The 23,143-nt window shown below is 40.7% G+C and overlaps 1 protein-coding gene across 2 annotated transcripts in view; it reads left to right on the top strand.

The window, feature by feature from the left end:
• Positions 1–23,143, top strand: part of CNTNAP5 (contactin associated protein family member 5) — a 285,642-nt gene that overhangs the window by 217,901 nt on the left and 44,598 nt on the right. For both annotated transcript variants that reach the window (XM_033161910.1, XM_033161902.1), the window contains one exon: positions 17,651–17,807. In XM_033161910.1, the coding sequence (XP_033017801.1) occupies positions 17,651–17,807 (157 nt within the window). The remainder of the gene's footprint in view (positions 1–17,650; positions 17,808–23,143) is intronic.

Raw genomic sequence — 23,143 nt, 5'->3', positions numbered from 1 at the left:
GCTTGACTGTCTGCAGAATGGTCGCAAACCATTGCCATAAATCCTTCCTTATGACTGACCTATAAAGCCTCCTATGAAAGAAATGAAGAGGTAGCAAGCAGATGGTATGTTGATATCACTGTCAGTAGAGCCTTTGCAAGCTTGCAAGCTGCATGTATTTCCCCACCACCACCAAAAAGTGAGGCTATATAAAGTTCAAATAAGATATATGTGTGTTTTTAAAGAACAGCCTAGAACATAGCACATGTTTGTTTTGCTTTGTTTTGCTTTGCTTTGCTTTGGCAGACAGCTTTTTGCCTGGACTGACATGCTACCTTTTAAAAAAGAAATAAACAAATCTTTGGGCTATATTGGTTAGAAAAAGGAGCCTAAGGCTGTTTCAAATGAAAGGTAAAAAAATTGCTACAAAAGGCCAAGCTGGCTTGACATATGATGACCTTAACTGTGTATTAAAACCAGAGTAAAGCTGCAAGTCTAGGGAATAACAAGCTTTTTCAGCATATTGCATCTTCAGAGAGACAACAGTAACCTTAGCTTTCTTCCTTTGACTTTGTAATAAGGTGTGACGGCCAAAGGAAATCTCTCTGGGCAGCATTTTTTTGGATGTCTTACGAGACAGTGGCTAATCCATCAGATGCCTTTATTCAAGTGTCTGTATTTAAGGAGTTGGCATTTTGTGGAGTTTGAGCTTGCCTGTTCTATTGGCTTTAAAAGGAAAGTTCAGCTGAATTTGAGAGGGTGTGGGTGAATTGTGTATCTAACAGGGCACAGGGCAACCCAAGTCTTTCTTCTGCTGGTGTCACTAGCAGAGCACATAGTAGAAACTTGAAAGTAACCATGGGGACACAGGTTGTAGGAGAGAATTGGATGAAGTCAACACACTTTCCCAGTACAAGATGAGCTGCAGAAGTCACAGCTTTGTACCCACGTGTTCCACTGAAACATAATTCTGTTTATGTAAACAAGTTTTGAGTATGGACTGTCCGAAGCAGTCCATAGAGGCTTTCCAGCTGACAGTCTCATTTGTATGCATGCATATAAGCAGATGTTTTACATGGTACTGTTAAGTGGACCAGCTGTTTGAGAGTCATTGATGTATTCTGCCTAAATGCAAAGCTGTGTACTTAAGGCCACTTTGCCCTCTTATCAGAGAAGCCTTGAAGATTCAGAAACTGCCTGTATAGTGCCGACTCCTTGTTTTTACCACATCCTTGCACCCTACCTGTACTTTATCTTTCTCTGAAAAAACTGCAAACCCAAAATGTAAACAACATTATTACCACACATTTCTCCAAGAACTGCAAGGGAGATATTTTTATATACAACTATTTGCATGTGACTGCCTATTCTGGCAGGCTTTGCTAAAATACGATACAAAACTAGAGACTCATTCTGGTCTTCATAGTAAACATCCATATTTGTTAGATTCTGTCTTTGAGAACAGACCCCTTATGTGCCGCAACAACATAAAAAAACCCTGCTATTATTATTATTATTATTATTATTATTATTATTATTATTAATCACTGTGGTAAGCCTACTGTTATGGGAATGAGGTTCACTTTGAAATGATTCAAAAGGATAGGTGGCCTGTGGGTGTCTGCCCTGTGATGATGGCCAACAGGTCACTTGGTCATAGGACAAGAGTCCCAGAGTCAGAGGGTGTGTTTGCAGTTTTTTCAGAGAAAGATAAAGTACAGGTAGGGTATAAGGATGTGGTAAAAACAAGGAGTCAGCACTATACAGGCAGTTTCTAGAGCAGGGGTAGGCAACCTAAGGCCCGGGGGCCAGATGCGGCCCATGGGCCTTCTCAATCCGGCCTGCAGATGGTCCAGGAATCGGCCTGTTTATACAGGAGTAGAATGTGTCCTTTTCTTTAAAATGCATCTGTGGGTTATTTGTGGGGCCTGCCTGGTTTTTTTTTACATGAATAGAATGTGTGCTTTTATTTAAAATGCACCTCTGGGTTATTTGTGGGGCATAGAAATTTGTTCATTTTTTCCTTCAAAATATAGTCCGGCCCACCACATGATCTGAGGGACGGTGGACTGGCCCGCAGCTGAAAAAGGTTGCTGACCCCTGGTCTAGAGCATCTTGAACTAGATAATGCACACTGTCCTAAAAGGGAACCTCACAGAACATAGTAGGACTTGCTTCAGGGCAGAGATGAAAAGATAGATGTATTTCTGATCCATGCCAGTTTTGCATGCATTTATTCATAAGTCTGTTCCGTAAAAAAGTAAATGTATTCTTCCAATCATTCCATGAGCACAAGCATTTCTGTTTCCTCAACAGTATTATCTTCCCTTTCCTCCATGTGCTGTTCTAGGGGTTGTTGAGAGCTGATTGGGGGGCACATGGAGAAAAGAGGGAGGGAAAGCCCCATTTTACTAGAACTCATTGTATTGGCTCCTGCTAGCACACCTATTTAAATGAATCCATGTTTTATTTGGGTGTACATGCTTATATATGTATTTTATCCTTAACAATATGCACGTTGATACTTTTGACAGTTTTTGTTTTTTGCTGAAAAGCTTATTGCAAAATTCGTAGAGGCGCAAAACCCAAGGAATGATTATGTTCTCATCCATGTATTAGCTTGAGGCATGCAAATTGGGTTTGTTTACTTTAAAAAGGAAGATCCTCCATCCTTATTTCAGAGTAAATATACATGGGATTGCTTTGTTAATTGAATATCCAACCAAATCATTAGCTTCTCCTCCTAATTTTAATCTGAAAAGGCTTCATTTTTGGTGGATAATGGTTTTGGAAGAAAATGAGTAAAAAAACAACCACATGTTGAATGAATTATGCAGAGCCATAAGCTGGAGTTAATAATTGTGCAAACATTGGAAATGTGATAACCCTTTTACATAGAACGTGTCAAAAAAGAAGAAAAGAAGAAGTGAAACTGGATTCTCTCTAGTACTGAGCAGGCACATGTGAACTCCAATTCCTTTCCATGAATGTGGGATGGATCCATATGGGACATGGTTATGGCCTATTTTAAAGCTAGGATGCGAAGACCAATAACATATATTAAGTAGAAGAGTTGAGTGCTAGAAAATTCATTACTCACTAGGTAAGAAAAACATTTCAAAACTGATTAAGATGCTCCATAAAGAGATGGGTTATTGTCATGCTGACCTTTAAAATTGGTCAGGATGTATTGCTGAGAGTCTGCTGGGTACAGTATTCTATGAATTTTCTCATTTCTATTCTCTTGGCATTTTTTTTTTTATCCTAGCATGCTGGCTTATAGCCAGTTCATTTCATGGTGCTGCCTATACATATGTTCTGCTACAGCTGCATTTTTCCAAACTGCACAATCTTTCAGCCCTTGAGCACACCCTGGGATGACAAATGACATCCCTGCTGCTTTGACCAACAGAGACATAATTGCAGGTTGTGAGTAGGACAGCTGAGCCGTGGTGGTGCAGTGGTTTGTATATGCCCTTAAGTTGTAATTGACTGCATTTGTTTATTGCAGCATGATTCCCCTTTCCACCACTTAGAACATTAACTACTGACATTAATTGTAACTTTTCCAGTGCTGGAATTACTCAGAGGCTGACAGCTGTGTTGAATCAGCAATTATTTATTTACAGTTGCTCTTTAATGTATTTTAACACATTAGACTATAAAGAAGTTTAATGAGAGGTATTAACGCTTTTGGTGACTCACCAAGTGTGGGATGCAATTCCTTTGTTGGGACAAAAACAAGGATAAATAAGTCCCTTCTCCATTGTTGATGCTGGCATTTCATTTGGGGTGGTTTATTGTTCTGAGCAAGATTGGTGGGTGCAAAATTTAGGGAATTCTGGTGGGTTTATTTATAAAGAACGGAGGAAAAAAGTTCCCCAGAATGTTCCATGCTATCAGAATGCATAGGTGGAGCAAAGTTATAGATAACTTTGAAGGTCAAGTAAGTGGGAGGGAAGAGTTCATACTCCTCCTTAAGTACATGTCAAACAGGAAACAAAGTAGCCTTTCTTTCTTCTCCTGCCCTTATGATATATAACGGCCAAGGTAGAAACAATGGTCAGCTCATATAAACACAAGGTGAGTGAAAAGGGGTAGGGCCTGGAGAACATGAGTATAGAGGGTTGGTTGGTTCTTTCTCTAATGCACCTATTTGCTGCTATGTGAGAGAACAGACATTTTAACTCCAGCCCTCACAACATGGATTGCAGGGATGTATTTTTATAGTCAGTGGAGCTTAGGGGGATGGAATCATTGTTTGGAATCACTGCTTGGTCTCAATCCCATGGACAAAGGATATTTATTAAATTCAACCAGCAAACTACAAGGAAATGCACAACTGTAATGTACATTTAGACCACTTTTCCAAATAGATTGCACATTAGAAAATGGATTTGACTCCTAGCTCTTTTTCCAGGAATGGTGATGAAATAATGTATCTGTCTTTTCTTTGACTGTGCATTAGAGCACTGCTGGTTGAATAGTACAAAGATTGCTAGCCTAGCAAGAAAACATTTCAGCAAAAGGCTAAATTTCTGCATATGTGTTGACTTAATCCACATGTATACTTTTTGGTAATTGAGGCATATGAAGCAGAGTCTTCAGATAGACCTAGCGGAAGCATAATAAGCCTGTTTCTGCACTTCAGGGGGTAGCGAGCAAATTGTGATTGCTCATCCACATCCAATAGTATATGCCCTTTGTTTAAATGTCATTATCTATCCCATTTGTAGTATAAACCAGTCATTACTCCTAGCACAGAGTACTGTACAGCTCAGGACAAGGTTACTTGAGATACTGCCTTATACACAGTAGACCACTGTGGTCTGTGGTAGAGTTTCACCTTAAGATTCCAAAGAGGTTGGACCATTCAAGAGATATTGGTATTATGAAATGAAGTCACTAGGTTGCAGGTGAAGGAATTAAGTTACAGTGGGGTCCAATCATCATCTGGGTAAACTGAAGAGTGGGGAGCAATGGTGTGGGGAGGGGAGGAGTCTGTCTAACTTAAAACTTTTAATGTTAGACAGTGGCATTCCCATAGGAGGCACAGTATGTGAAAAGATAGATGTTTTGGAGAAGAGGGATGTGTAGTTTGGACTTACTGTTAATATCAACAATGTGAAAAATATCCTAAGGAGAACCCCAGTGTAGCTAGTATAGTGCTATCTGGATGTTATTGGAAGACAGCTCTCTCCCATCATTTCTGATCACTGGCCATGCAGGTTGGGGCAGATGGGAGCTGGAACCCAACAACCCCTGGAAGCATAGCATTGGCTATCCCTGCAAAAGTCATGTCTAGGTCAATACGTTGCAGGACACAACTTGAAAGAGAAGGTGTGTGTGTGTGTGTGTGTGTGTGTGTGTGTGTAAGTCAGCCTCCATCTGTGGGACCAGGCTTATGTCCATCTTGGTCATCAAAATGAACAAACAGGAACAAAATGGAAGATACTCACTGAGGAGTAAATATACACATCTGTATAGTTGCAATGAGCTCTTTAAAAGAATCCAGAAAGTAGATATTTAGTAGCCACTTACATTAACACAGCTTTTGAGGGCTTGACATTTCTAAGCAGAGCAAATGCTTTAGATATTCCAATCCATGTTGGAGCAGTTATGTTTGTTTTGAGTAAATGCACTCTCATTCTTCAGTCACAGCAAATCCCTGCATGTTGAATTTCACTGTGGTTTTTATCTTAATGGAGCCTGCAGAAAAAAAATCATTGACCCTTCTATTCTTCATGCAGTTCAAAGTGTTCTGCTATTTTTCAGTGCTAAGGTGTCTGACAGTTTCTTAAAACAGTGCCAACAGCTTACTGATGTCGATGAGGGGTTGTTTTTCCAACTCCTGAAAACTTTGTATAGCACAGCAAACCCTGAGGGGGGGGGGGATTGTGTTGCATTACTATTCCAGTTCCACTACACCACTGCTTGAGTCTTCTGGGGCACATCTCTCCTAGCCTCTATCCTTTCCCATGTGACCTGTTACTGCTTACTGTGAGATGCAGCTATGTGAAAACATGCGGGGGGTGCCTAGTGATCTGCTAATATTGCCTTATACTGAATCAGATCATTTGTTCATTTGGTCAATGAACAGCAGCCTCAGCAACTTTCCTAGCCTTGCCATTAAGACTATTCATGTCAAAAGAAGCTCATTTTTACATGCCCCTTATATACTGTAGCAGGGGATTCACAATGCATTAATTTTCTGCATCAGTGAAAAACACCTTTAATTTACTTGTACCAATTGACTGAGAGTTATTAGGTTTCTGCCTGTGTTATGGTGCCCAATTATCAAAGAGCCAGGGAGCTTAATACTAGATTCAGTTTCTCTCAAATTTCCTTCACTGGGCTGTCTGAAACAGCAATCAGAAGACTCTCTGAAGAATCTTTCAAAGCAATCTTGACAAATATTCTGAATATAGCACTACTAAAAATATAGAGTTCCTGTTTATTTCTAACTGTGTAACATTGAAAGCTAACTACAAAATTATGTCCTTGCTACCTAAATTCAAATTTCCATGTGAGCCATGCCAGGTTTATATTCATACTATAAATGGTAGTGAGCATTGGCTCAGTGTGTAGGTTGAATAGCAAGGCGAATTGATCCTGGTACCCTCCTATGTCAAAGTGTGATGTCAATACCCTGCCCACAAAGTCATGTGTAACTCTGTGTTGTCTATATATGTTTCTGAATGGAATAGCTCTCTGTTTTCTTGTGATCTAAGTCCATTGGCTTAAATTAGGCTGCTTCAAATGTTGCTTGCAAAGCAGTGAAAAGCTCTGGATTTTTATTTTTGTTAAACACAGCAGTGGAGGATAGTTTTAAAACTTAACAGCTTCGTTTAATGTTTGTTTGTGTTTTATGTTGTTGTTTTTTTTAAAAAAAATCCTGCATTGCTCTGCGTTAACAAAACAAAACAAAATACCAGAGATCTTCAGAACTCAGCAGGCAGCAGTCTAGACTGCTTCATGATTTTAGACCTATTGGGAACCTGTTGGATTCTTATAAGGCCTATCAGAGGATAAAAACAAGCTCAGTAGAAGAAAAGATGATGGGAAGCTGCAAAGTTTTTTTTAAAAAAAACAAAAAACAAAAAACAAAAACGTACAAACAAAAATATACACCAACTGGTCACCTCTTCGTTATTTTAAGGTAAGTTATTTTTGCAGAGAAGCTGGTAAAATGTGGGCTGGGTGAGGTTACTGTTAGGTGGATTTGTACCCGGTTGACTAACTGAAACCAAAGAGGGTGCTCACTAATGGTTCCTCATCATCCTGGGAAAAAAAAAGTTGCAAGTGGAATGCCACAAGGTTCTTTCCTGGGCCCCTTCCTGTTGAACATCTTTGTAAACAACTTGAATGAAATAATTGAGAGGATGCTCCTCAAATTTGCAGATGACGCTAAATTGGAAGGGGTAGCTAATGTCACTGAAGACAGAATCTGAAGACAGATTGGGAACTGGGCCCAAGCAACCAAATTAAATTTCAAGTTCTACATCCAGGCAAATGGAACCAGCTACAAAAATATGAGATGGGGGATACTTGGCTGGCAAGCAGTACATGGGAAAAGGTTCTAGGGGTCTTAGTTTAACACGAGTCAACAGTGATATGCAGTAAAAATAAAAAAAGCTAGTGCTATTCTAAGCTGCATTAGCAGAACTCTAGTGTCCCAATCAAGGGAAGTAATAGTATTGGTCTAGTCTGCCTTGGTCAGACCCCACCAGGAGTACTGTGTCCTAGGGGGAGGCTGCCTACGTGGCATCAGGGGATTCTGCACCAACAAATGCAGCCTCCTCCTCGTTCGCCAGCATAGCAGAAAAACTTATGCAAGTGCCATGACAGAAGGAGGGAAAAGAGTAGCAATGTGCGGGTCAAAGTAAATTTTTCTTCCATTTTTTGGTCCTGTGCTCTGGTGTGAGCCAACTGACTCGCACCCACAGCGCAGAACCAAAATAATAATAATAATCTTTTGGTCCTGCACTTTGGCGTGACCAGACCACAGAAGCCAAAATGGGACATCTGGTATTGGGATCAGAAGCTGGGGTGGCTCATGTCAATCCAGGGAGCCCCACTTAAAGTGGGATACTTGGAGGGTATTAGGGCCCAGAACAGCCTTATGAGAAAAATCCGAGAGAGTTGGGTATGTTTAGCCTGGAAAAGAGGAACAAGAGAAGATATGATAGGTGTCTTCAGATATCTAAAGGGCTGTCGCACGGAAGATGGAGCATGCTTGCTTTCTCCTGCTCTGAAGGAAAAGACCCAAACCAATAGATTCAAGTTACAAGAAAGGAGATTCTGACTAAACATCAAGCAGAACTTTATGATGGTAATTGCTGTTTGATAGTAGAATGGACTCTCTTGGAAGGTAGAGGACTCTCCTTCCTTGGAGGTTTTTAAGCTGAGGTTGGGTGGCCATCTGTCATGGATGCTTTAGTTGGGATTCCTGCATTGCAGCGGGTTGGACTAGATGACCCTCAGGGTCTCTTCTAGCTCTACACTTCTATGAGTCTATTAAAGCGGGGGACACATCTGCTCCCTCAAGAGATTATGGAGGAAAGTGAACCTCTCTTACTTCCCCAACAAAAAAACTACTGGCTCCATTTTATTGCAATTTAGTAGATTTAATACAATCAGGGAGACTCTTGTGCTCTGAAAATTTCACCTACTTTGTTGATTAGATTTCCCATTATAGAGAATGGGGACAGCAGAGCTGGTTTTCTACTCTGTTGGTTGGAATACTAGTTGCAGTTCAAAGCAGAAAAGCACAAAGCAACTCAAGAACGTGTGGGGTAGGATTCAGCTAAGTTGTTGCATGCGCAGAACAAGGTCTGCTCATGCAATGGGGCTTTCCCACCTCTCCTCCCCCTATACCTTGCTATACCCTATAAATCTGCTCTGGAGAGCTGGATGAGCCTCCTGAGCAGGTTTTGGGGCATACAAGGGGATGTGAAAGGGAAAGTCCTATTGTAGGAGTGGACATCATTCCTCACATGCATACCCTGTTAGCACTGCATTTAATTCCACCCATATTATTCCTCCCCCCCCCAAAAAAAAAAAGCACAGATACAAACACAAGGCAACTTTTGGGTTCTATGCCCAATAATAATAAATTGTGACATCAAGAGGTTAATAAAAATGCATATAGCCTAAATATATATACTAAATATAAGATGGTATTATCACAGTACTAGTTAAGGTAACACACCATTCTTAAATATTGTCATTATGCAGCCAAGCTATACAGCTCAACAATATTTTCCTCAAAATATGTTTTCTATAGCTGTTGGTACAACCAACAATCCCAAGGACTTCAGCGCTAGCACACAAAGTTTCAAAGTTTGGCTGGAAAGATGACACTTGGCTAACTATCCATTATTGACAACAGGCAAGATGAACTGGACTACCTTAGTCAATGATAAGAGGATTGCATGTCATTCCTTCCACAGCTGTTGCTTTTCTGGAAATGTAAATCTTTGGTCTTTGAGGCTGCAGTCCTACTATACCATTTACTTGAGAATAATCTCCATTGAACTCAATGGGTTTTACCTCTGAGAGGATATGTACAAGATTGCCATGTTAGGGATTCTGTTAGTCTAATAGATGGTTGCAAAATGTGACTTTGCAAGCTGTCTTTCAATTTTCTTATTTTTCTATACTCTTCTATTTTGTCAGGTAGGGTATACATAAATGAAAAATAAATGCTTATCAAAAATGTGCCAGGAATAGTGACAAAAATAGCATCTCTTCCCCCCCCCTTCTCCCGCACACCATCTAGCAAGTAAAAATATGACAGTGTCATTGCAATCCAAATTTCCATGCTCTTACACCACTTCAGTGACTAGTATTTATAGAAATAGGAAAACTCAGAAGTCTGACAATATCACATACAGCTTTTCAGTTATTCAATGTTACAAAGAAGAAAGATAAATCTAGGGCAGCTTTATTTTTGCTGCTGCAGCCATACATCTTTCGTCATGTGCAGGAATTAAATAAAGAGGTCAGGGGTTGACAGCTATGTATCTTCTATCAAACTGTATTGGAGAAGGGGGGGTGATGACTGCAGAGCTTGTGTGGAACAGCATTTGTAGAAACAAACTCTCCATAGCTGTTCTGCTTTCTGTATCACTTTCATTTCTTCCCATCTCCTTCGCTTTCTCTTTTCTGAGCCCACTTCTCTCTTTGCTGCGCCTGATATAAAAACCCTAATGTGTCTATTATGAGTGAATTCTCTGTCTTATAGAATGGGAAAGGGGGGGGGGTTGAGAGAGAGATAAACTCTTAATGTGCTTATTTGTGCAATTGGTTTCCATCTGCTATTTTGGACAAAATAAATATGTTATAGAAAAAAACATGAGCATTGAATCAAGCTGCAGTGCTTTGCCATGAGTGGTTTTTTATTCATAGACACGTAAAGTTAAATTCCTGCTGTGCAAGACCATGGCTGACTTGGAGAACTTAATATGCTCTTCAAGAAGAAAGAAATATCTTAGAACTTTCAGTGAAGAGAAGGAGATTTCTTGCTTTTGAATTCAACCCTGTGCTATAAAATGGAGAATGAGGGAGTAAGACAAATAGGAGTATTATTTATGGTTGTGCTGCTTCTCCTTCTCCCCCACTCCTGACCAAGAGCAGGCAGGTGTGATCCTGCAGAGTGCTTCTTTCTTCTGAATAGCAACTGATCTGTGCAGGGTTGAATCCTTCCGTGTACCAAATGGGGTTATATCCTGTGTGGTGCTGCTCCTTCACAAGTGGCCTCCCTGTGTGGTGGTGTTTCAGGTGGAGGAGACAAGGAGAGGCTTGGCAGGAAGATGTTGAGCATGAAAGGTATCCACTCATCCTCACCCCTACCTTGTCCCATGAAGACATGGTAGTCTTGGAGGTCCCTCTTTTTCATGGTTTCTCCTTATTTTCACCTATGCTGGCCTCTCTTTCCTATGCCTTGACAGCCCTGCATCACTTTGTGCCATCATATGGTGAACTGGGGCTATCTTAACCCAAGTTGACTCATGCCCAGATTTCCCCAAATCAGCCCACTTTGGTTCAAAACTCAGGCTTTGGCTGAATCCAGCACACAACCCTATTGTATGGGCCTGAGAGAGTGGTGCAGAGGTTGTGTGTGTGTGTGTGTGTGTGTGTGTGTGCGCGCACGCATGCGTGTGTGTGCGCTCGCGCTCTAGAGTCCATCATCCCTGACCATTAAATATGCTGGCTGAGGCTGATGGGAATTGGAGTGCAACAACATCTGGAGCAGGCATAGGCAAACTCGGCCCTCCAGGTGTTTAGGGACTACAACTCCCATCATCCCTGACCACTGGTCCCGTTAGCTAGGGATGATGGGAGTTGCCGGCCCAAAACATCTGGAGGGCCGAGTTTTCCTATGCCTGATCTGGAGCGTATCGGGCTACCCCTGCAATAGTGTATAAAGCATAGGTAATACACTTTTAAAATAAGTCAGCTAGGAAAATTATTTATTCTTCTCTTGACTAAAGGAAATTTCCCTAATGTCTCAAAGGTTAAACCTTTTTGCTACGAGTTCAGATGCCACTATCTTTTAACAACGAAGGGATTGTGGATCCTTGAAAACGCCATCTTTGAGGAGAAATCTCCAAAATGTTAATTGTGTTATAACTGTTCTAAGAATTTGAATTTGAAACTTGTTATCTCTACACACAGCCTTGGCAAATTCCAAGCATGTAAAAATAAATACATATATGCTGGGTAGCCTTCATGTGCTAAATAAATTGAATCATGCTTACAAAGGTCTATGCAAAAGGTAAGTGGTGTGTGTGCTGCATCTTTTGCCATTGAGAGGTGGTGCCTTAGAACAGACCCTTTTTGCTGGAGGTTTTGTTTTTATTTTGGTCCGCTGAAGGTGTTTGTGGTAAGCATATATGAGGGCACACTGTGGAGCAACAAAAACATAACAGTATAATTATATTGCTTCTGAGCAGCATGTTAAGCAAATACACTCAAGGAATAGCATAATTAAATCCTTCTAAAGCATGTGTTAAAGTTCTTTGTTGAACCTATATCAGGGTCTCTATGACCCTCATTCCTCTCTTTATTGCAGTTCAAGTGAGTTACTATTTCATTTCTTAGTGGCAGAATCAGATGCTACAAGAGATACTTAAAAAGATACATTAGACCATAGAAGTCTATTCCCTATCCTTTGTCAGATAGTTCCCTCCAGTGTATTAGCAAGTTCTCTATTTAGCCTGGTTTTAAATGACTCAAGCTTTGGCAAGTCAACTACTATCAAAGACTTCCATATATCTTTTGGTTGGTTTGGTACAATAAAATAGATATAGTCAAACACAGAGAAGACATTATAAAACTGTTCATTCTTAATACCCCAGTGATGGCTGTTTATCATATGATTATGCTCTAGTTTAATGATCCTATCCAAGAGGCAATAATATGCAGCTTGACTTTGATTAATGTTCACCATTATTTCCTAATAGCCACACAAAGTTGTATTTTAAAGCTAAATATTGTCTTCCTCCGAATTAGCACATTTTTAATTAGGCAGATAACTTCTGTCGTGTCTATTTAAATTGTCAGTTAAATTAGATTGCTAATCCTAAATACACTTGGATGTTCCTGCAATTTCTATAAAAGGCATAGCAAACAGTTGATTAGGCAGGATCTGGTGCACGTCCCGTCCCCCCGTCCCCCCCGTTAGCCCTTCAATGAAAAGAAAGACTCATCTTATAGAATATCAATTGGTTCCAAAACTAGGTAGCAGTAGTGGGTATAAATTAGGATTGTGCCCCAACCACAATGTTTGGCTTGAACCCTAATTCAGCAGTCCATAAACAGCCCCTTGCAGCTGATACTAATTGAGAGGATGCCCAGTTTGGCTCAAGGGTCTGAGTCCTCTTTCTTCCCTTCACCCTTTTCTCTACTGGGAAGTTTAAACATGGCTATAGCTATTTGGGGCTTTTTTGACAGAAGCGGATGGAATTTGCAAGTATAGAAGCCTTTTCAAAGTGAATAAAGCTTGCCAAAGAGGTCCAGAAGCTTTTGTGCTGGCTATCATTAAAGTTGGTTTGCTTTTAAAAAGAACAGAATCTATAACTTTTTAATATGGGGCAGGATTGGTTAAAATTTGTCCCTTCTGAGGCATGGCTCCTCCAATTTCCAGAAGAATATTCCCAGTAGATGTCCCACAAGGGCAGCCATCACCGTTTTAGGATGGAAATTCCTTAATCTCCCCAAGTGTTCTGTTAGCAATATGCCTGGAAAAAGTGCCCCTGAGTAAGAAACCTGTAAGACTGCATATGAATTGGTCCTGGGCCATTTGTGTGGGCATCTCCACCCCCATTGTTCAGCCCAGACACTGAGGTCCACCTCCGAGGACCTTTTCGTAGTTCCCCCACTGCAAGAAGTGAGGTTACATGGAACCAGGCAGAGGGCCTTCTCAGTAATGGCCCCACCCTGTGGAATGCCCTCCCATCAGATGTCATGGAAATAAACTATCTGACTTTTAGAAGACATCTGAAGGCAGCCCTGTTTAGGGAAGTTTTTAATGTTTGAAGTTTTATCGTGTTTTTAATATTCTGTTGGGAGCAGCTCAGAGTGGCTGGGGAAACCCAGCCAGATGGGTGGGGTATAAATATATTATTATTATTATTATTATTATTATTATTATTATTATTAATTCCTTTAAAGATGATTTTGTGGTGAGAAGAAGTAATGGGTTTGTTTTTTTGAGTAAAACAATTCCTTCTGATTAGTCACAGAGGAGCTCTTCCTCTCAACCTTCCTCGTTCCCATCCTGACATCATCCATAAACTTAGAGGCATAAGATTTGCTCTTGCAAAGCTATTCCCTTCCTGAAAGCACTTGAATCGGAGAGCACTAGTCAGTAAAATTGCCTTTGATTTCACAATGTACTGATCTGTCACAAAGGACCTATCCCTCTCTACCTTTTCCCCACACTGGTGTCTGCTCTCCCTTCCCGCATTATTCTTTTCTGGTGTTATAGTAAGCTTAAACACAATACATTCACTTTCAGCAACTGCTTTTCTGCAGCATTTTGTATGTGTGCATGTGCCTGTGTATGTCTGGATTGACGAGGTGCCATGGAACACTTCAGGGTTCCTCGCTTTGAATTTTACTACCTCATAGAGATTCCACTTTGCCTCTGGCAAGCCCAAAATACCTCTGAGGTTTCCCATTTTGCTCCAGGATTCTTCTTACTCTGATGTGCACCCCTGCTATCTGGATGATTGGTTTCCAGCATAGAAAGGGATAGGAAGGTATCATAGTTTGCCATCCGCTTGCCTACCATCATCTCTCTCTCTCTCTCTCTCTCTCTCTCTCTCTCTCTCTCTCTCTCTGCTGAAATTGTATGCAACAATAATTTTAAAAGAACGTGTTGACAGTAATACACATTAATATTCCAACTTGTATTCACAAGTTCGAAAAATGCAAAACTGAAAGATATGTGCCAGGGGAATTCATATTGTCGTCTTTTCTGTTTTTATAATGAGTACCATTGGGCATTGGGCAAAGCCCTTGTTTCCTAATTTGTGATGACCTGATAATCATTCTTCTCTCTTTGTTTCATTGTTTGCAATACTGAAATTTGAAAGCAATAGGATCTGTGGGAAAGCAGTGGGCAATGCAAACCTGACTGAGTGGTTTGCTGAAGCTTCTCTTAATTAGTCCACTGCAATTAGTAATTAACCTCGTTTCATGTTTCATGGTTTTTTTTATTAAAAATATGTTGTTATGAATACATATAATGCAATTAGCTCTTGCTAACATTTTCAATAGACAAGAAGCTAGCCTGCATAAAATTCAAAACATTTTTGCATGTCAGTTCTTTTCATGTATCAATACCTAGCTGCATTTATAACTGATAAATGAATTAAGAAGTGGAGACCAGAAAGTTTTATTTCAAAATGTTAATCTTAGGAAAAAATTTCATTCAATGGCTTTGGATTTCTTTCTTCCTTTTTTATTTCATGGATCTCACTCACCTACAGTCCCCCAAGACCCAAACTCCAGTTATTTACATATGAACTTTCCTGATTTATTTAGTCTTATTTGCATTCCGCAAAGTTTGTACCAAAACTCTGTATAAGGTATATCTCTGCCTATGTCTATATATCTTCTAGGAACTGTGCATACTCCAGGCAACATGGGGCTGTGTAATGTACAACTAATAATTGTATTCAGTGCTTTTTATGGGGATACGCAGGGGTACGCATACCCCTAAACATTTTGTAAATCTAAGTTTGGCCTCATTGAGGGACCATGTTTCAATATGAGTAGGAAAATGAGAGTACCCCTAAACATTTTTTTAAAGAAAAAAAGCACTGATTGTATTATTTTATATTCATGAGTTGGCAGCGTAAGCTGTAGAAGCCATTTTTTATTTTATGTTAGCAAAGTTAAAATCAAGCAAGTTTATATTGGTATTTATTGACCATTGCTAAATGTCTCCAAAATGTAACAGAGGTGTTTCAAGAAAGGAGATTCCTGTATTGCATGGGGTTGGACGAAATTGTTAGCAAACGTCCCGCGGGGGCAAGTTGTGAGACTGACCCCCAGGTAGGGACGAAGCCTGCGTGCCCCCCTGGCTACTCGAGTCCAGGGGCACATTGTGAATATGCGATTGTTCCCCAGCGTGAAGAACAACACACACAAGCTATTAAGGCTAAAACTACTTTATTGCAGATAAAATGCAGAGTATGTCTCTGCTGGTAAGCTCAAACAAAATAGAAAATTCTTTCCAGTAGCACCTTAGAGACCAACTGAGTTTGTTCTTGGTATGAGCTTTCGTGTGCATGCACACTTCTTCAGATACACTGAAACAGAAGTCACCAGATCCTTAAATATAGTGAGGGAGTGGGGAGGGGTATTACTCAGAGGGTGGTGGGAATGGGTGACTTACTGGTAAGCTCAGTAAGTCAGAGCTGTGCATTAGGGTGTCCAGCATCTCTGAGCCAGAAATGAAAGTAAGGAGTACAATAACATCACGTGTGTGAGAAAGCTGGAAGGACTAGTGGCTTTCTCACAGGATGAAAACAAACACAATAGTCATGTGAGCCTCGCTGCTGAGGCTTTTGCAGCTCGGCTTGTAATAATATCACAACAGAAATGACCCTTGGGGTCCTTTCCAACTTTGCAATTCTGTTATTCTAATAGTATTCATGACCATTGCAATAGTGTCTGGTGTGTAAAATATTTCAAATAAAGATTCTCAAATTAGGAGCTCTGTGAACATGTGTTTTAACACAACACTTTGTATAGATGTGTGCATAGATCTGGTAATATTTATGCTGCTCATTCAATGAGGGATGGAGCCTCTAGCTCTGATCTGTTTGCCATATCACTGTCCATGCCAGCCCCACACGTTGGAGAGCAAACATCTGAGGCAGGGAGCCAGTTGTACCAACATAGGCTCCCTACACAATTTAGAATTGGCCACAGTCAACACTGAAACTTAGCCTTACCCAGAAGCGAAGCAACCTGCTCTGGTACCCAGAGTGGCACTCATCCCAGGGGACGTGGTGCACCACCCATGGGAAGCGTGGCGCATGTCGGGGTGCCGCAGATTGGGGATCGGCATTTTGTCAGCCCCCCTTGGGAATGGCACATGGGGCGACCCTCCCCCTCCCTCCTTGGAACACCCGTGGCCTTACAAAAATATTTGGCTCAAATGAAGTCCTGCAGTTACTTTCAGACTTCTACCCACTTCCATCAGCTGTCAGCCTAGTTAAGGAAGCTTGGCGGAATTTTACGCTACTATTAACAACAACTTTATTTTTTTGATGCCGCCCACCTGACTGGGTTGCCACAGCCCCTTTGGCTGGCTATAAATGTGCATAATGAATGTGCAGTTACTCTTTTCTAATAGGTTTCTAAAAAATGCAGTGTTTGATTAGAAACTCCACTCTTACAAATATTTGCATATCCTGTAGACCAGAGTTTAGCCAACATGTACCTCCAATCTGGCCACTGGACATGTTGGCTGGGGCTGCTGGGAGTTGGAGTCCGACCACACCTGAAGAGCACCACGTTGGCCATGCCTGTTTTTGGCACTTCCTCAAATTGTTCTGTGAATTAAATGGTTTTATACACCTCTGTGTTGCAACAAGTGACTTTCCCATTTTAGAGAACACAGTGGTACCTCTGGTTACAAACTTAATTTGTTCTGGACATCCGTTCTTAAACCAAAACCGTTCTTAACATGAGGTGAGCTTTCACTAATGGGGCCTCTTGCTGCTGCCGTGCCACCGGTGCATGACTTCTGCTCACATCCTGGGGCAAAGTTCGCAACTAGGGGCATCTACTTCTGGGTTAGTGGAGCTCGTTACCCAAAGCATTCGTAAGGAGGATGGTACATAACCCGAGGTTCCACTGTAGTTTGGTGATATCATTCATTTAAATATATTTTAAAACACGGGATACTTTGAAATCACCACTCTCTTAGTTAAGATCAGGAAGTACAAAAACATAATAGGTATGGCTGAATATGCAAATTTGAAACATTGGATTCAATCTGCTGACCTTCCCATTTCCAATGTTTATTTTAAATCAGATGCAGAATGATACTCCATCCCAGCTGTAGCAAGAACAAGGACTTCTTACATCTTTTCTCCATTTGCCTACTGACTTTCTGATGGCAGTTCTTCTCTTTTTGTTTCCCCAGATGGAATGCCATTTGTTTGGTGGGTTGGTCGAGCCAATGAGAAGCATCCTTACTGGGGAGGGTCTCCTCCTGGAGCCCAGCGCTGTGCATGTGGACTGGAGGAAAGCTGCCTGGATCTGAGATACTTCTGTAACTGTGATGCAGATAAGGACGAATGGTAACTATGGAGATTTGCCCTACACTAATAAAACAGAAGTGAATAAATCAATGCATAAACTTATGAAAAAGGTTGTGCAAGTTTAGCAGGAATAAAAGAGGGTGGATTCTGAGCTTCCTGTTTTTGGGGCTTCCATTGTGATTGCTTTGAAATTGCAGTGCAGGTACTAACCCAGAAGACCTTCAGAGTGAGTTGTTTACAATTTTATGGCCTAATGTTTCAGTACAGTCATTTTTTTATTTTTTTTAGTCTGCATCCAGGTCTATATCAGTTAATTTCTATAAGGTTGACCAAGAGCACTTTCTTTACCACTCTTGCATCAAACTAGGACTTCAAAGGCATATACGGCATTCTTGATGGGCACTCCCAAACTATGTAGAATTTCTACCCCCAGAGGCAAGCCAAGACCTGAACACCAACATCTTCTGGGGGAAGTATACCTTCGGGTTGGCCAGCTCTCCTGCCTGAAATGCAGATTGGTCTCCTTCACTGAAATGAATGAAGCGCTCCATGCGTGGAATGACCCTTGTGTATATACTGTATGAATGCATTTTCATTTCTGGTTTGATGCACCTGTCTGCAGTAAATATATAATTCTCTTGAGCAAAGCAGTTCCACAAACTATAAGTTTCTGCACATTACCTTCAGTTAAATAATTTATACAGTATTTGGTTTGGAATTTTTGGAAGGGAAGAAAGCTGGAAAACAGCACATTACAAGTAGAAACTCTACCACCTTCAAATTGTTACACTTTGAAGAATAAAAATTCTTCTTCAGTTTTGGCACCTGACCTATATTACAGAAAAATTATAAAGCAGTAAGAAAATGGTAAAGTTAGGGGGGAATAGATTTTGTAGAACTGGAAAATGAATAAAAAAACAGTAAAAATTATTTGTGATATATAGAATAGCTGCCATCTATCCCTTTCTCCTACCATAGAAGCTATTCTATATCACAGATAATGTTGACTGTGGTGCTTTGTTCATTTTCTATTTCTGCAATATCCCCCTTTTTTTTAGTTCACCACAGATTTATGCTGCATTGGTATAATTTGTCATCTATATCAATCAATGTCAGTTTTGCATACTTCCATATGTCTATTCTGTCTGGCTTCCACATTAGTCGGAAATATTTAATTTAAAAATCTGCACAAGAATATATGCCCATGTATGTGTTTTAAAATATATTTTATTCTAATATACACATTTGCTTACAAAATCCAAGAGATAATTGCAATTTGATCTGCACATTAGTCTGGAAGGTGTTTATCAGGTCAATGTGCATCAGAATGCACAGAAATTAAATTCCACAAGCAACCCTGGCAGGATTCCTTCCTTTATAAGGGAATGAGCTCAGCGTTGCAGTGGTGGAAAGCATGGTTAAAAGTTTAATTAACAGGCCTATAAAAGAACAGGTATTCCTGAAGCAGAATGATATACAAAGGCATATCTTCTCTAACTACCCTATTAGAGTCTTTTGAGAGTATCAACAAGCATACCGATAGAGGTGATCCAATTGACATTGTGTACTTAAACTTTCAAAAAGCTTTTGACAATGTACCTCACCAAAGGCTCCTGAGTAAACGTAGCAAACATGGAATAAGAGGAGAGGTCTTCTTATGGATCAGTGACTGGTTAAGAAACAGGAAACAGAGAGTAGGCATAAGTGGATATCCAAATATGAGCAATGAACAAGACTGGTTCACCTTTTCCCTTTCTTTAACATTGCTTGAGACAGAAATCAACAAGAGTTCTCCTAGATGGAAAGTGCATCACAGGAACCCCTGTGGTGTCTCAGAGGATTCATCTAACTCAGTATTGTCTACAATGACAATTGCTCTCTGGAGTTTCAGACAGGCTCACTTCTACCTAGAAGGATGCCAGGGATGGAACATGGGACCTTCTACATGCAAGGCAGATGCCCTCCCACTCAGCTACTTCAGGAGCTCCAGCATCTGAAATTTAATTCCATAAAGCAATCACTCAGTTACTAACATATGTTTGCAAAGGACCCCTTGTCACTCTGGAAGTCAAGTGAGAGCCCAGGCTCATGTCCTGCTTTTGTCACCATCATGTGTCCTTTGAATTGTGCTTCCCTAGTATGATAGAATTGATGTTCAGAATTACTGTTATTTTATTAGAATGTAGGGCTGTTTCTGATCAGAACACTAAGGTGAGTAACAAAGTAAATAAGCAGCAACCTGCACTGATAGTGTTTTTGCAGGTTAGTGTTTTTGTGTTCCCTTCTGTCAGATACAGGAGGGTCTTGAGCTAGAATAGGAATGGGCAACCTGTGAATCACCAATGTGACTGAACTCCAACTCTGATAATCTGTGTTGGCCAGGGAGGATGGGAGTTTAAGTCAACCAACATATGGAGGATAACATGCTAGCCACCATTTGGGATTATTGAGCTTTCTAGATAAGCCTGGCCTTAATGTTATTAACCTTCTAACACCACAGTTATTACATCATTAACTGTAGCATCCTGTTTACTATAATGCTGGTTGAACTTTCAGAAGCTTGCATGGCTACAGGGTGCATGGAAGAATCTCATTAAGCTATTTTCCATTGCATTTTTAATCATCTATAGTGTGCTAGTCTCAAACTTTCAGGATTTGTTTTATTGGCTTGTTTCCCATTTACATAGCTGCAGACATCTGCTGATGGTACATATTTTCCAACTGTACTGTATCTATCACAAATTTCATTAAATATCTATGCCACTGAGCCTAGCTACCCACTAGAGGTTTCATTAATGCAAAAGGAGAAGATATACCAATAGGGGTACCATAAGGGATGAAATTATATTTAATGACACCACTACCCTACCATCTGTTGGGCAGGAGGGGAGAGACTGTGAATATCACATCTAGAGACATGACCAGTTTATAATACTGCAGGAACTTGGAATACAGTATAGAGAATGAGCTTTTCTGAATATCAACATGGAAGGAAAAAATAGTTCTGTAAGGATGCTGTCCAACTTCTTACTTGTCATTTAATAGCTCTGTTGTTGCTTATTCAGCTGCTTAAAGCAAATCTGAAATAGTGGGTCACATTTGAAACATGTAATGAGTTCAGTCCAGACAGACTAGTTAATTTCCTTACCATTTGGATGTTGCGCATAGTTCTGGGTGTGCATGGACAAGGTGCTGTCTGAAAGCACATGATACATTAACCTTGCTGAAACCAAAGCAGGTCTATGGCCAGTAAGGGACAGGAGACTGGAACAGCAGGTATGATACCTTGAGTTATAAAGACTTTGACACACACTCAAATATCATGGACTAGAACTCTAAGGCTTTCTAAACCTATCTGCTTGCATTGCTGTCATTTTGGCTCTTTTCCCTCCACCGCTCCTTAGCCTGTACCAAACCTAGCATGAGGGACTTCCATCTGATTAATTCATACACAAATTTCATGTGCACTGTAACAGCCTACTTTGTTTTCTTCTGACTTCCCAGGTGCTTAAAATAGTTGAATGGGTGTTGAACCCTCATTAGAGTTCCATGTGCAGTTTAAAACTTTGTAGATCTTATCTAAATGCCAGATGAGATGCATGCATACAGCAAATTATATGGGATAGCATTAAGGAGTATAATGTCCTCTAAGGGCCTTTTCACATAAATACTTTATTGCATAATAAATTCATGTTTGTTTCTCATTTCCTCACCATGCTCTTCACATGTTAACTCAAGGTTGCGCCTCTGTTTCAGGTTTATGTGTTTCTCATACTTGGTAAAGTGTGATACATACACCAGACTGAGTGTTCATTGCTATGGAGAGAGAGAGAGAGAGAGAGAGAGAGAGAGAGAGAGAGAGAGAGAGAGAATTTCCTGCTACTCATATCATAGGCCATGATGGTGATGGCATTTTCGATGTTTTGTTGTTTTAAAAAACATAATTCTTGAAAGTTTTCTTCTCCACCATTTTTTAAAATGTAGATAACCCCAGCAGTTCCCCCCCAAATCTAGCAAACTCAGAAGTGCCACTCTCCCTCCTTCTGAGTTGTGGTCAAATATTTAGTAATTCATTTGTTGAATCTTTATTTTATGTTGTGTCATTAAAAAACAACAACTGAAGGATGTGCGCTTTCCTTCTCCCAATCTGGAGTGCACATCAGGTTCACTGATTCCTTCCAGCATACAAATATTTAGCTGGATGCTGGAATCAAATAATTCTGAGCACCAGTTCTACCATACAGCATGGGGAAGCACAATTCAAAGGCCAGAATTGTGGGACATGAGTTGGCCATCTACCCTACAGCAACAAGGGTTGCCTTTTACTATATGTGGATATGGTATCACAAAGAATAATCACTCAAAAGGCATCACACATAATTATCATTGAAATGGATCCTCTTTGGCGATGTTTGAAAACCTTTGTGAGTTTTAGCTGGTGCAGGTGTTTGAACATTGCATTAAATTGGTTTCAACAGTTCAAGGTGTGGAGTTACAGAGCAATTGCGTAACACCACTGAAGTAAAAGTGGCAACCATTCTGCATGAAGGTTGCATTCCTGATCCCTGAGCACATTGGTGGAGTGTGCATAAGCCTTGCCCCGTTCCGCCCCATTTTCAGGCCACTTCCAGGCTGACAGCAATGAGCGTGTGTGTGACTGTGCATCAATCAGACATGCATTAAATGATTGCTGCCTGTAGCATCAATTACTTGCGTTATCATTGCTGAAATAGCACCCTGTTCCAGGCAAATGGGGAAGAGCTGCTTGGTTCTCTTTTGTGCTAAGGAAAAGCCTTATGTATTGACCCCAGTGGTGCTTTGGTCTAAACCACTGAGCCTTTGGGGCTTGCCAATCAGAAGGTTGGCAGTTCGAATCCACACAACGGGGTGAGCTCCTGTTGCTTTGTCCCAGCTCCTGCCTACCTAGCAGTTCGAAAGTTTGTCAGTGCAAGTAGATAAACTGGTATCGCTGTGGCGAGAAGGCAAACTGTGTTTCCGTGCGCTCTGGTTTCTGTCATGGTGTTCCATTGCACCAGAAGTGGTTTCGTCATGCTGGCCACATGACCCGGAAACCTGTCTGTGGACAAACACCGGCTCCCTTGGCCTGAAAGCAAGATGAGTGCTGCAACCCCATAGTCACCTTTGACTGGACTTAACCGTCCAGGGGTCCTTTACCTTTACCTTATTATGTTGCATGCTGCAAATTGGTTACTGCAGATTCAACTACCTGTTTAGAATTCTAACCCTACCAATGATTGTTTCAGGTTGTGTGTTGCTTATTATTTCCTGGTGGAATACCATGAGAGCTGGCACTGCATTTGCTTTATGATTTCTATTCTTGTATGCTGTTGCAGAGACACCATGGCTAATAGGAG

This window comes from Lacerta agilis, chromosome 1 (genome assembly GCF_009819535.1).
Source record: "Lacerta agilis isolate rLacAgi1 chromosome 1, rLacAgi1.pri, whole genome shotgun sequence".
Taxonomy (NCBI): Eukaryota; Metazoa; Chordata; class Lepidosauria; order Squamata; family Lacertidae; genus Lacerta; species Lacerta agilis.
This window is presented reverse-complemented; position numbering and strand designations above follow the sequence as displayed.